We start from the raw sequence: 14,241 nt of genomic DNA, 5'->3' as shown, positions 1-14,241 counted from the left end.
AGGACACTGATCGCAGATGCCAATTTGTCCACGCGATTCGTACGAAGATTAAGTCAATTAACGGCCTGCAGTCTCATCGGATATCTCTCGATTTGATATCCTGGGCATCTATATTGAACGGGTTTATTCGCGTCAGTTGCCCGATGTACGGAAGGCTTGTCAGTGCGGAATCTGAAGGTACCGGCAGACTGGCAGGGGKAGCTGCGCCAATCCAACTTGTTGAGGKTGATCGAAGGAGTTAGTGCGAGAAAAAGTGGAGAGAGTTGGTGCTTTTAGTCTTGCACGGGATGATGATTGCGGGGGTCAAAGACTTTGTCGGCTAGTAGAGGGCTCAGGATATCCAGGTGAGTTCGTAGTCTATCAGTCTCCGGTTAAGCCGGGTGTAGTCCGTAGACAGGGATTGAATTGTGGTAGTACGCACACCCTGGTAACGGGTTGGTTCCGATACTTCGTAGTGTGTTCGGAGAAAGATTGTGTGAGTCCCGGGTGTTGCTCTACAGAGAAGAAGTTGGAGATGGCTCCTTCCGCGGCAGCGCCACCCTCTCCATGGGGAAGGCGCTTTCCCCGTACGAACTCCAGTTCCTCCTTCTCATTACTCTACTTCTACGTACCTCACCAATTGTCTCTACCAGGAATAGTCTCTCCATCCTACAGCCAACCACCCCGTCTAGTGCTGATCGGTCAAACTTGTGCACTCGTGACTGCATCTGTGCTCACGCTTGTCCACGGATTTGGAAAATTCTCCTTGACCAAGTGGAGGTACGTATCTCGTACACCGAAAGAAAACCCTCATGAAGATCTGGACTGGCATCGTGCTTGCTAGTCTACTGAAAAATCCTCCCAAGTGGGGTAAACGATGCTGATCGTTATGAGACCTTTCCTAGTTTCGGCATTTTCGCTGGCTTGCCCCTCTAGAGCCTTCTTGAACTGGTGGCTCAGGGTGAACTTCTCGGGACAGCATGTGAACTCGTGCTGCAACCCTGGTGGAGGCGGCTTAAATTGGCTCGAGCTCTAGTCTTAGGGCTCTCCAGTCTGCAGTTAGCCTTCAGCATCCCCGGACATGCCCTTGGCCTATTACGGACAAGCCGAGGAATATTATACGTACGCAGTGACGGGCAACTGGATCTTACCGCGAACTTTCAATTACGAATTTGCTCATTGGTTTAGCGACAACCACTACGCTTGAGCATATTTTCGTAGGTTCATAATCATCTCAGGAAGTTGTTTATTACGACTAGCTTCCACAGCTGTCTCTCATCGTGGCTGAACGATTGTACGATCACCGATGTCTGGGCTCGCGCCCGCCTCTAAGATTTAGATCAGCAGCATTGAGATGCTCCCCCTATGAACGAGGCCTGAATTGGTGAACTCGAATTACGTCAAACCGCGATCCCGACTGTGCCTTCTTCGCGGATCTTCGAAGCCGGATGTAACTGTATGATAGCGAGCTTGGAGCGAGGGTACGGATGATTTCATTTGGAGCAGTATATGGGGATGTATACACAGCACAGTGCAGGTATTTTTTTTAATGCGCAAATTGACTGCAACGAGAGTGTTGGATCTGAGAATCAGATCCAGATCCAAATCCAAGGAACATTCTCGCCACACGAGGGGTGCATTGCTGCTCAGCCGAGACTCACAAGGGAATTGACTTTTTGAGCACGCGTTGAGCGATGAGCACGGGACCGTTCTCACGGCATAGTTACCGGATTTGGTAGGATTTGCTTCTGTTCTAGTTTATCCTCGGCGACTCCCTTAGGGCGAATACACATCAACACGCATGGGCAAGATCAATGTCCGAAGTCGATATATCATCGCAGACGTAACGACGATGATTTTACGGAGATGAGGTCGTGGGACTGGTGCAACAACTGCATAGCATAACCGTTTTGCAGCTTTCCAACTCTATTTTATCTGACAGACTGACCATAGACAGGTTTATGTGAAGATCTTGTCCAGATCTTGAACTAATGGCCGACGGAGGACGGGAGACTACAGAAACTGGGTACTGCCTGCATGTTGATGTAGATCCTCCAAAGAGAAGACGAAAAACTGAGAAGTGATAGAAACAATATCGCAGAGTTGAGGCCTACCGGTATTTCAGTGGACAATTCAACTTTACTTTGACTTTTTGTCCCACGGGGTCATCCCGCCCCCGCTGTTCTTTACCTTTCACCTTGAAACCCCGTAACTACGTACTCGACAAAGTTTACGAATTGTCCAATTTAAACTGTCAATTACAATTCATCGACAACCTTTAATGATGATTATATCCTATTCAAGCAGTGTCCTCCGATATAAAGGAACGGCCTCCTTCAAAGCACAAAAATGGTACATGCCTCCCCGGAATAAAACATTCACTCTAATGAAAGGTGATCGCTATAACATGGTGTAGTGATACTGTACTCCGTCTCCGTTCCTATTGTCATATATGCTAATACATGAACAAGACCCCATCGTCCGTCCTCTGTAGCAAAAGAAACTCCTCTCCCGAGGTAACTTCAAGAGGAAACAAGCATGATTCTCACGGGTCATATTTCACACGTTACTAAGCTAATTTAGCTAACTACGTAACTTACATACTAACAACGGCTAATCCAATTGAATGTCCGCAATCAAGCCCAAAGACACTAAATAATACGCTAATATCAAGCCCAGCGCCCTAAAACATTTCCTTGTTTTTTGGCACACGAGATGGACGAATTGAGTCATACACAACCCAGGCCAGCCTAGCCCAGCCACCAACACTTACAACCCAATTCGTTCACAAACTCCATGTCCTTAGGAAAGGATTTTATGAGAACCAGGCAGCCACCGACATCACTCATCTCAGGCTTTTCTTTGAGGTTTGTTCATTGCGATCCAAAAAGATGTTCTGTATGACTGGGGAAAACTGGGGAAGGTTTACACCAATTCTGGGGTTCGTGCACTCTTGTCATCGCATTTTATCTTGTCAGAGAGGCAGACAAATCTGAGAAGCTTACACATACCTAAGTACGTAGTACAAGTCATCTTTGGCCATCATAGGTATTAAATCTACCACAAAATACAAGCCACATGACGCTTTGATTAATATGATCATTATGGGATTACCTCGGTACCACATTCTCGGTACCCAAGTAGCCTGTATGGTTCTGAGTTATAGGTGAAAGTTATTGTACACGAATGAAACCCAATAGATGGGAACATATTTTTTTTGGATGGAAATCGATGGCTGTGCCATTTGCATATGTACTTCGTGCTGGATATCTGGTTCTGGGCCTGTGACTTCTCGTTTGGGCAACTGTTACCTATATAGGAAATCAGCTCAGTCCTGCCACTTTGCTCCTCAGAATGAGCTCTCAATTTGTTTAATGACTTTGCTAGTATAGATTTAAAAGCAACTGCTTGGCCTTGACATTGGTGTCTATAGATAGAGGGATGTGATCGATTCCGGCTCATAAAGGAAAATGACGTGCAATGTTCAAACCATAGTTGAATTTGTCTATTGGCACAGATTCTTATTTTTCGGTGAAATCTCGTATATAGAGATTCACTGTATACGGAGTTTAAATAGACTTGCATAAACGGACAGAGCCTCCGCTGCATAAACCTGCAATGTATCTACTCAACAGTCTCCCCAGCATCAGTATCCTCGACCTGCTTCGTATCCGACTTTTGCTGGTGCGCCTGCGCCTGCGTTTCCCGAATAACAGCCATCTCATCCAAATCCTTTCTTTGACTCAGCTTGACCACCTGTCTCAAACTCGATTGACTGGCGAACAAGAATTCAATCTGTTCCAACGACTTGCCCGCCGTCTCAGGATAGAAGAAGTAGACGATGACGATAGATGCCCAGTTGAGGATGCAAAAGACAATGTAGAGTTTCCAGCCGATATTCTGAATACCGACAGGCGTGATTTCGACGACGAGGAAGGTGATGAGCCATTGCCAAACAACGGATAAGGCTGAACCGGTTTGTCGGAGACGGATGGGGAGGATTTCACTTGGGTAGGCCCACATGTTGGACATCCAGCCCCAGGTGAAGAATGCTTGGAACATGTAGAGAGCGACCACGGCGCCAATACCAGTGTTGTGTGTATTGGCTCTGATAGTCAAGCCAGAGATCAACATGCAAGCACCCATACCAGCACTGCCGAGAAAGAAGAGCTTACGACGTCCAATCTTATCGAGGAAGAACCTGGTCGTAACAGTCAGTCATTGACACTGAATTCAAGCGAGGCTAGGAGAGAAGACATACCAAGGCAGAATAGACGCAACAAGAAACCATAGCTGAAGACCACCAGACAACAACAGGGATTGGTGTGAATTAAGACCAACACTGTTCACCATCACATACGGAGCATAGTAAGTAATGATGTTGGTTCCCGTAAATTCCTGCAGAGCTTGTGCCGAGCATGCAATAGCAACACGCTGCCAGCCCATGACACCTCCGTCACGGAAACAGTCCTTCCAGCCGCCAGCTGCTTCTTCCTCGAGAGCGATGGCGTCTTTGATTTCAGCCATTTCAGCGCGGATGTTTTCGTCCTCGGGGTTGCCGTCCCGGAGAAGACAGACAACTTCAAGCGCTTCTTGTTCGCGGCCGTGGCTTGCGAGCCATCTGGGACTTTCTGCAGGAAGGAGTTAGCTTGTCGATAATCTATGACAGGGGCGCGGTCAACCTTACCAGGTAGGAAGAAACACATAACAATCAACATGATGGCGAAGACGATCTGGAAAGCAATCGGGAACCTCCATTGTAACTCGTTCGTGTACAGACTACAACCATAATCGATCCAGTAAGCCACGACAATGCCGACAATCAAGCACGAAAGCTCAATAGCCATTGTCCTGCCACGCAAGTGTGCAGGCGTAGTTTCGCACTGCCAAATGGGAACCGCAGAAGTGATACATCCCATGCCGAAACCAGTCACGATACGGCCCACAATCATCTGCGCTTGACCATAGGAAGTGCATTGAACCACAGTGCCGAGAATAAGCCACACGGCGCCAGACACGGTGAGCCAGCGACGACCGAGGGCTTCACCCCAGAAGAAAGAGGCCAGCGCACCGACGAGACACCCGAGTTCGTACACGGCAACGATGAATCCGAGTAACGTGGAGTTAGGGCTGCCCATTGTTGTGAGAAAGAGTTCGTCTGTTGTGAGGCCGGAGAAGACACCATTGTCGTATCCTAATCGACAGTGTCAGTAATATTTCGAGATACGGGGCCAAGGCTAAACGGACCGAAAAGCAAGAAGCCGGTAGAACAAGCAGCGGTGATGGCAACCACCAGGGGCATGCCCCGAAGGCCAAAATAAGGAGCCATCGTAGTTGTCCAATATTGATTTTTGGTAGTAGTGTGTATGGTCGGCCGTTATACAAATCTTAGACACCAGGAAGAAGAGTCAAGAAAAGATCAGCAGCGTTAGATCCGGGGGCAGACTCGCGTATATAAGTATCCAGGACTACTATAGAAGTTTTGACTTGCTTTCCGGATGATTACTCCGTACGTATGTAGGCCCGGGAAAGATTGTGTGTCTGGGGTCACCAGCTACTCCAGACTATGTACTCCACATACCAAAAGCGTGAGTTCATCCGGGATTGATATTCTACTATACGGCACGTTTTCTTTGTAAGTAAGCTTTTCCAAATGACTCGCTTACTCTTGCTTTTCCTGGGTGGTGGTACATGTGGAGCAGTCGCGAATTAATCGAGCTATTACTACGTATGTGTGTATTTAGGACTAGTATTTGCCTATGGTACGACGTAGTTACCAGGTAATAGCAGGCAAATCTGAGAAGACGGGGCCCGTGGGGGTTGCTGGCGAGAGATTGAAGGAAACGTTGGCGGTGGGGTGAGAGGTACCCCCAAATATTCTCCGCATTTAACTGCTAATTTGAATACATCGTTTGCTGATTGGTACAAAGCCTGATTGAAGCGGCAATCGAGACGAGGTGTACCGGGGCAGGTGTGCCGAATGACTCGACCGAGTGTTCGAGGATATTTCTCTAGTCTGGGGTTCTGGAGATGAGAAAGATGATGTATATGCTCGGCTCATTGCAGAGCAATTTATCTATTTCTCTATTAGTTTCTCCAGTAAAATTCTGGCCATAAAAGGCATAGATAGAATAAGATTGTGCAGAGAATCGGTTTACCGGTCCGGGAGCAGAACATCGGCGCAAATTCCGATTGTCAGAGTTTCGGTGTGAAGGTCAATGCGGTATTCTGTCCGGCTAACCCGGTATCTCCCCGGGTATCTGGAGAGGAGCCCGCCAAGTCGGCTTCATTTCTTATCCTCCCAGTCTCCAAATCCAATTCGTACATACTAGATAGAAGCTTTCATCAGCATCACGTACCGACTTGGCAGGATACACGTGGTTGCGATGAGCTTGAATGAGAAGGATAAGCATCTCGTCACCAGATTTCGGGCGACTTTGTGCTGAGCATTTGCAAACCAACAAAAACGTGCATAGTGGATACTTTCTGCTCAAGGGCTAAGGCAAGGCTCTGACCTGTCTATCTCCCGTTTGGGCAGGTGTAAGTTTAGAGCTAAGACTATGGCATCTTGCTGGTACTCGCATTGTTCTGGAAAGCTTATTAAATGCAATACAAGTCTGCCGAAGCCTGACAAACACAAATCAGAATAGAAGACGATTCACCCTTACATGTCCAACTCAATGAAGAATTGTGGCAACTCGGATCCTTCAAGGTAGGAATGAATCTCTAAGGCTACCTGGATATGATTAAACGACTGGGCAGAGTACTTCTTTTACCATCGTATGTCAGCAATAAAGTTCGAGTTGATAACCCTAAAGATAAGCAGCAAAAGGTTCCATGACCTTCTCACTACCAATAAAAAGCGTAGCACAAACCCCCATTATAAAGCTTAAAAAAGCCACGAGTAACAGCAAAGAAGGTTGCAAATTAGCAGCTTGTCGCTGTAATGGTAACACTCCTCGGCTGGGTATGCCTGGATGCTTTGGTGCCAGTGGGCCAACCATTTTGGTGTTCGGAACGATCTTCTCCTCTGCACTGACTACCACTGCGGTTTTCATACCAGGAAGGTTATCCATGGACCATGTATTGTTCGCCGCCCAGTATCTTTTTCAAAAAATGTCAGTCAAATATACGTGATCGGGAATAGAAAGAACAAACCTTGGAAAGCTCTCTTTCTCATTTCCCTCTTTATACTTCTTCTCCTTTCTGACATGATGATCCAGCAACGTCTCGCGAAAGTCCTTGAACTCATAAAAAGGCACCGAGAACCCACACGATGACCCAACCTGATGCACGTCCACCACAATAATCGACCTCGTCCCCGAGACAAGCTGAACGTGATTTCGCTCCACAAAGTCCGCAAAGTCCTTGCCCCCATTCTCTAATACTCTCCCTTTCCCCCACAGTCTCACGATGCGTGGGGGACCTTCAAAGGCATTGAACATAATCGTGACACGACCATTGCCTGGCTCGTAGATGTGACTAATTGTCTCGCTGCCGGAACCGGTCATATCTAGATACCAAAAGGTTTTGTTGTCGAGCAGACCGAAGTAAGGCCCGCCCTTGGGGGAGACGTTGACATGACCGGTTCCTGATAATGGGGCGGTGGCTACCCAGAAGATCTTTTGAGTTAGGATCCAGGTGGAGAGAGTTTCGGGGATTGTTTCGTAGAATTTGCCCATCTTTTCTCACTTATTTTGCTCAATGCATCAATGGTCCCTTTGTATCCAGGCTATGAGATGATCATTGAGGAATTCTCTCGGATCATTCTTGAGGTGCAGATAAGTGAGTCATGTCCAACCTGAATGAGTTAGTTAAAGGCCGGCGTCGGAGTTTCGCTGACTAAGCAGGTGAAGATTCACTCTATGTAACTCTTTTGCTTCGAAATGTAACAATAAACTTCTATTGTGTAACTATAGTCATGATTTTGACTTCTTGTTCGTCACATAAGCAAAGCGTGGGAAGAGACCCTGTAAGATAACCTAATAGAGGAACGACACGGGGCAGTATCATTCCTGTTTGAAATGAGATTGATATCGGTTCTGAAGACATCTAAACCATTATCCGAGGCCTCCAGCACAATTGACTCACTTCACAGACCGTACCTCCATGAGACACCCGGTTACGACTACCAAAGCGGCCATTCCCAAGCTCAAGTCAAAGGTCGCTTTCAACGCTTGACTATACTCCTCGTCAATCTGACTGGCGTACTTCTCTAACCCTGAGCCAGCCAAGCTCGTTGCACCAGCATTGATGATAGTTTCTGGATTCAATTCTGGCGTAATACGGATGATACTTGCGCGTAGTCCGTTGAGGAATAAACACTGTGCAATACCTAGCGACAATGCTACACCGAATTCCTGAGAGAATGTCATGATGGCCAGTCCAACCGATCTATCTCTTTCCGGAAGAATAGCCTGTGCAGCCAGAAACGGCCCGGATATTCCAAGTCCGATACCGAAACCGAGAAGCGCCAGAGCAGGGATCCAGAATTTAGCTGGAGTGTCTTTTTCAAAGTACATCATCATAATTGCGCCTCCGAGGGTTGTAAATCCCGCTGGTATCATTAATATAATGTAGTAGCCCATATAAGTGATGGCATATCCGGATGCCACGCTCGCCACTAGAATTGCAATGACCATCGGCAACAGCATGACGCCAGATTGAACCGGAGAGGCATCTTTCACAACCTGGAACCAGATCGCCAGCTGTGCCATGATCAGATATAAGCGTTAGGTAAGGAAAGGAAGACACTGACGTAGTAGGAGGCGATACTGTTGACAGCCTGAAGGGCTAGACTAAAAAGCGCACCGAACAATATTGAGCGTTGTTTAAGGAGTCGCAATGGCAGCATCGCAAGATCCCTCTTTTTGACTTGGACCAGAACAAAAATGATGAAAAATACAGAGCTTATAGCCAAAAGTGCAATGATCCGATCGTTACTCCAACTATAAGTATCTCCACCCCATTGAATGGATAAAAGAAGACTTAACAACGCCACAGCGAAAAGGAACATCCCGGTAAAATCAATCTGTTTGAGACGCTGGAGATGCCCTACTTGGTGAATAGCCCTACCTGATTGGGCCTTGAACATCACTGTCGTGATTAGGGCTGGAATGATGGAAACAATTACATTGAGATAGAAGCACCATCGCCACGAAAGGGCTGAGGTAATGGCACCTCCGATGATAGGGGCAATGGCCGTTGCGAAGAACTCGCTCGCGCTGATTGCACCAATATAGATGGGTCGTTTGTCCAGGGGGCGAGTCGTTGCAATAATTCTTCTGACGGTTAGGTTTGTAGTCAAATGCTAATGAGCAAGAGTACTGACACCATACAGCCCTGGCTAATGCCTGAGAAGCCCAGTCCACTAATAGCACGCCCGGCAATGAAAACCGCAGATGATGGCGCTGCCCCAGATATCAGGGCACCCGCTTCAAAGATGATGAGGTGTATCAAAAACGCCCATTTAACGGAAAAGTAGTCAAAGACTCTTCCCTGCAGAAGCTGAGACATGCTAGATGCCAGTCGACTGTTCCATAGTTCTGTAAGCTGTTTATGCCTAGCTCATATACTAATAATTATAGGACTATTGAACTCACAATGCCGATCCATACCATCCAACATCAGCGATGGATTGGAATTCGTCGGTGATTTTCGGTACTGCAGTTGTGATAATGGTCGCATCCTAAACAAGTATAAGTCTGTAATGATCATTGAGATATGATTGTGGTCTCACCAGCCCGAGTAGAAACACAGTAATCATCAGTGATGCTGAAATGAGAGCAAAACGATATCCATGGGGATATTCTGGGGGGTCTTCAGGAGAAACCTCGCCAGTGGCTCTTAAGCTGAGTTCGGTTTTAGAGTCTCCTGGGGGATCTCCAGGTTGTAATTCAGCCAGAACGATTTCTTCCGTCATATTGGTCTTATTGTACAGCGGTGACTAGAGCTCTTGAAAATCGAGGTGACAATGCAAAGCAAGAGGGGCAACTGTTATATCCAGTTCCGCCTTACAATATGAGTGCGTTGGTAGCTTTCCAAATTATCCGGTTGTATAATAGGGAGTACTCTGGTAAGTTCAATATTGTTGTTCCTTTACTTGCTGATGATACTTTGGACATGTACCATTGATAAATCTAATGGTAGACTGGAATAAACATCCCCCAGGCTTCCGCGTTTCCTCGGAAGAAACGACTTGACGCCAATGATCCCTGCAACAGTCACCAAGCTAATATCTGTACTTGATAAACTAGTCATCTTGAACTTTTCTTATCATCTTGCAAGATCACATATAGATTCACCTATCCGTCACAGATACCTTAACCCAGTGCCGGCCTGGACAGCACCCGCGACTCTAACCTTGGAATCCATCAAATAATTTAATGCATATCAGAGTCCTAATGTGGAATTTATCAATCTCAACATTCATTGCGGCTTGTGTAGCGAAACTGCGCACAAGCAGCACGGGTGTCCTTGGCGGAATGATTCAGGTGGGATAACCAGGTCATGGAGGAGGGTTTGGACCAGTTCACTGAGTCTGGAGAAGCACAACATGTTATGCGATGCAAGCTCTGCTTTTTCTTGTAATATCCCAATTAAGATCCGATTTGACAATTGGCTGAAGCGTGAAAAGTTTATGTTCCTGGAAAGATTTTCTGATGCTTCTTGCAACAAATTTTTTTTTTTTTCACTTGTGTAGGTGAGCTGATGATCCGGCAAAGGCACCCGGGGAAGCCTTACGGCAAAAATGGATATCTATATAGGTATGATACGAATAATTACTTTTCTTAGTTGAGTATGATACAACATGAAGGCCATTGAGCTCAAAGAACAGCTGTCTTCGTGGTTTCTCCTTAAAGATTTTGTCCGGCACCTGTCAGAGACAATTACAGGACTGATTCTAGGGTTAGGACTAGACAACAGCTCTAAGAAAACTATTTTCGCTATGAAAGCAATTCACGACATACCTTCCGAGTCTAAACGAGTCTTACATAGTACAGTGCTACAATTGGGTAAAATAGCTGACTGGAAGTCACCCTATCCCATTGCGAGTAATGTAAGAATATCCTTTGGTCTCTCGGCCGACCAGTGCGATGATCTCGATTCATGATGCGATCTCATTGTTCCATATCCCTTCCTTACCCTGCATTGGAGTATATGGTCCATATATTGATGCAAACATGTACTACGCATGAAACTGCCTAGATTCGTAAGTAATCAAGCAAACCCCAGGATTCAGCAACAAAGCCACAATACCAAATGATGACCTGCACTACTGATCCAATCCACGAACCAGTCAAAATCATGAACTTGGACATGTACATCATTATTCGTTCTCGTCTACGACTCTAGTGAACTAAGAGCAGAGTGACATTTGGCTCTTCTGGAAATACATTGGATGAGAAAGGAGCGGGATGTTTAGCGGGAATAGCCGCGACTTTAGCGTTCCTTGGATATGGATCACAGTCTAGTATGTAGTCTGTGATTATATGAAACAGCCGAAGATGACTCATTATTCTGGACGATTCAATATTGCTCTAGTGTACAATACGTAGTTGTATGTAAGCCTGAAAAGTAGAGTATGTTTCACTGATAACCAAACCCCACGAATCGGAGTGGCTTATCGATAAGGGCTATACAAAGGCTAAGATAATTCGCAGAATGTTTCGAAACATGATCTGCAAGCCTCTACTACTTGACACACACAGAGAACAGCTGCATAATGCGCATACCACCTGATACCGCGATCCTCACGCGTCTCTATCAAATCGTATGCGTGTCCTTGTACGCGTTGCGCGTTGAATGATACATGTTCTATGCCGGCGAAATGGTCGATTGAATTTATCCAAAACCGGGCCCATATGAGTCACGTTAAACTTCTACCCTAAGATGCGCAACTACAGACTGATATCGCTAACCTCCGAGGGCCGTTATTGGGCATGGCGCCCTTCCGTCTCTAGCCGATTGTTTCTTTTGCATTTCTCCAGACCGCTTGTCTTGCTGATTGTACGAAGGAAGATCAAGGAACTGGTTTTATCGCGAAGATCCGCGGCACATGATGTGAGTCAAGTTATGAGTGAGTCATGTGGCTTGTCTGATAGTTGATATCGCCATGTTTCATGAAAACGTTGTGGCCACAACTTCCAAGGTTCGTGGATGCTTATCGGTGTTCGGCCGCGGGGCAGCTAGATGAACCTATCAGATATTCACCAGTATTCTGTCGAATCCTACTGTGGAGTTTACACGATCGTGGAAAGAAAGAAAAAATACATTTTTGATGAGTATACTGAGTATTGATAATGTTTTGTTCTTTGTACTTACCTTACGTTTCAAGACTATGTCATGACAATCATGAAATTCTGGTGCGAGAGTTACTAGTTAGGGCTAGCTAGACTTAGGGCTTGCCAACTCATTGCTTCGAGACACCGCCACGCTGAGGCGCAGTACCCACCGCCACATATGTTTGACAACTGGCAATGCGAAGTTACTCAAAGGATTTTAGACAATGCAAATCTTGCAACGTTCTTTGTGCTACGTGGCATGCTTTGCCTCTGACGTCAAGATTGAGCATGGCGAGTTGCCATCATTGTTGTTGCGTAGTCTCATTATAGGGAGCTTACAATTCGAGTTTTTACTAAAGATTCATAACCACTGGAACAATGATATTCCAGAATCCGATGTACGACAAAGACATTTCCTCCCGACAGTATCTCGAGAATCTGACAGGTCTATTGCATGTTACCCTTTCAGGCACTCATTATGGACCAGGGTGAATATTATACCGACATACCCCCTCCTCTAATTGGACCAGAGCAATTATGCAGACATACAAAAACAGTCAAAAAGAGCCCAAAGAGTCTTAGGAACAAGAGACAAAAGCACGGCCGCGTAGGTTACCCTGACCAATGAAATTCCCGAAACAGGAAATCGTAGCGCTGGTGGCGTCGGTTAGGCCGAGTCTATCGCAGACGGACGCTCCGAGCGCCGCCCAATTGCAGATCGTAGCGGGGATATCAGCTCGAATGTGCCCTGTGGGTACTGGCCAATCCGATCAAGTGAACGTTTTGCCCCACGTTGTCTTTCTTGTTCTGACTTTTTGTACGGAAGCAAGAAGGAAGACTCTGAGTCTGAGAAAAAAGCATGTTGACACGGGGCGTCTACTCTCCTTATTACTTGATACACACTTCAATGTTGGGCCATATTCTAGGTCTCTCCTTTTTGTCTGTTCCGCTAATGTTGGTGATCGCATTACAAAACATACATACCTTACCAAACTCAGGGCTGAGTACAAGGTTTGACCTAGTCAGTACGTAACTAAACAATCGATCTGACCTCGATATTGCCATGAATCGCTTTCCAATAATGTTAGATGTACGCGCCCTCGCAGACTCCCGGACCTAAAATCCGAGACTGATCAATCTGCCCAAAAATGAGTATCTATTTATTTATTCTTATTCATATAGACTCAGTGTCATCCATGGTTCATTCGGGGAACCTGGCGGCAACGATCCGTGGTTGGAAAATTACTGATATTGGATAAAATACAGGACGTACGGGCCGCCCCGGAAAGATAAAAAGAAACGTGATACGGTATTGCGTACTTACTCTGTATTCAAGTAGCCCTGTTCCATTCATCAACAAAGTTGACTCGAAATGCAAGTCTCGAGGATCTGGGAGCGACTGTAGATAGGACATCGCCGATACTCTTTCTATTGGCAGGATGTCAGCGTATTCAGCTTCATCAAGGCTCTAAGTACATATGTAGATCAATCTGTCCAGGTAGTTATAGGTCACGGGTTCTGGATACATCCTATAATATGAGCTCAACAACTCTGCGATATGACGGCTGGTAATTTACAGACGGTACCCGGCCTCGTGACTCGGCCTCGTGGGAGCGAGAGCACATGCATGTCGTGATTTCTAGAAGCAAGGAGTTTTTTACGTCCTTTCTCTGACATGATAGATAAACTATGTGATGATCAACCTGTATCGTAGATATGATTGATGTGAACAAGAGTCACTGATTGCATGTCACTTGTGAAGATTTCCTATTTTGTACTACTGGTAACAATAGTATCCTGCATTGCGCCGAGATTTCTTGATTCTTCCCAGTTTCCGAGAGTGAGAGGATTGTGGCAGTGCTGAAGTACGCAGATTCTGCTGTTATACGGTACCCTGAATTTACTGTGAAAAATGTAGGCTGCGTATTAGTAGTTTCTCATATGAGGACTGTACTGTATCACACAATCCTAATCGGGA

General features: G+C 46.1%; 1 protein-coding gene across 1 annotated transcript; it reads right to left on the bottom strand.

Moving 5' to 3' along the window:
• Window positions 1–3,603: 3,603 nt before the first annotated feature.
• Window positions 3,604–9,901, bottom strand: BHQ10_000365 (uncharacterized protein; the record flags this gene model as incomplete). The annotated part of the gene is made up of 10 exons (XM_040875929.1): window positions 3,604–4,180; window positions 4,241–4,610; window positions 4,667–5,173; window positions 7,040–7,083; window positions 7,138–7,661; window positions 8,085–8,687; window positions 8,738–9,263; window positions 9,311–9,511; window positions 9,582–9,667; window positions 9,719–9,901. 10 exons carry the CDS (start codon window positions 9,899–9,901, stop codon window positions 3,604–3,606), a joined length of 3,621 nt encoding a protein of 1,206 aa, XP_040728870.1.
• Between the last annotated feature and the right edge of the window lie 4,340 nt (window positions 9,902–14,241).

This window comes from Talaromyces amestolkiae, assembly GCF_001896365.1.
Source record: "Talaromyces amestolkiae strain CIB chromosome Unknown scaffold1.1, whole genome shotgun sequence".
In the NCBI taxonomy this organism is placed as follows: Eukaryota; Fungi; Ascomycota; class Eurotiomycetes; order Eurotiales; family Trichocomaceae; genus Talaromyces; species Talaromyces amestolkiae.
The sequence above is the reverse complement of the archived record's forward strand: the minus strand, read 5'-3'. Positions and strand labels throughout refer to the sequence as shown.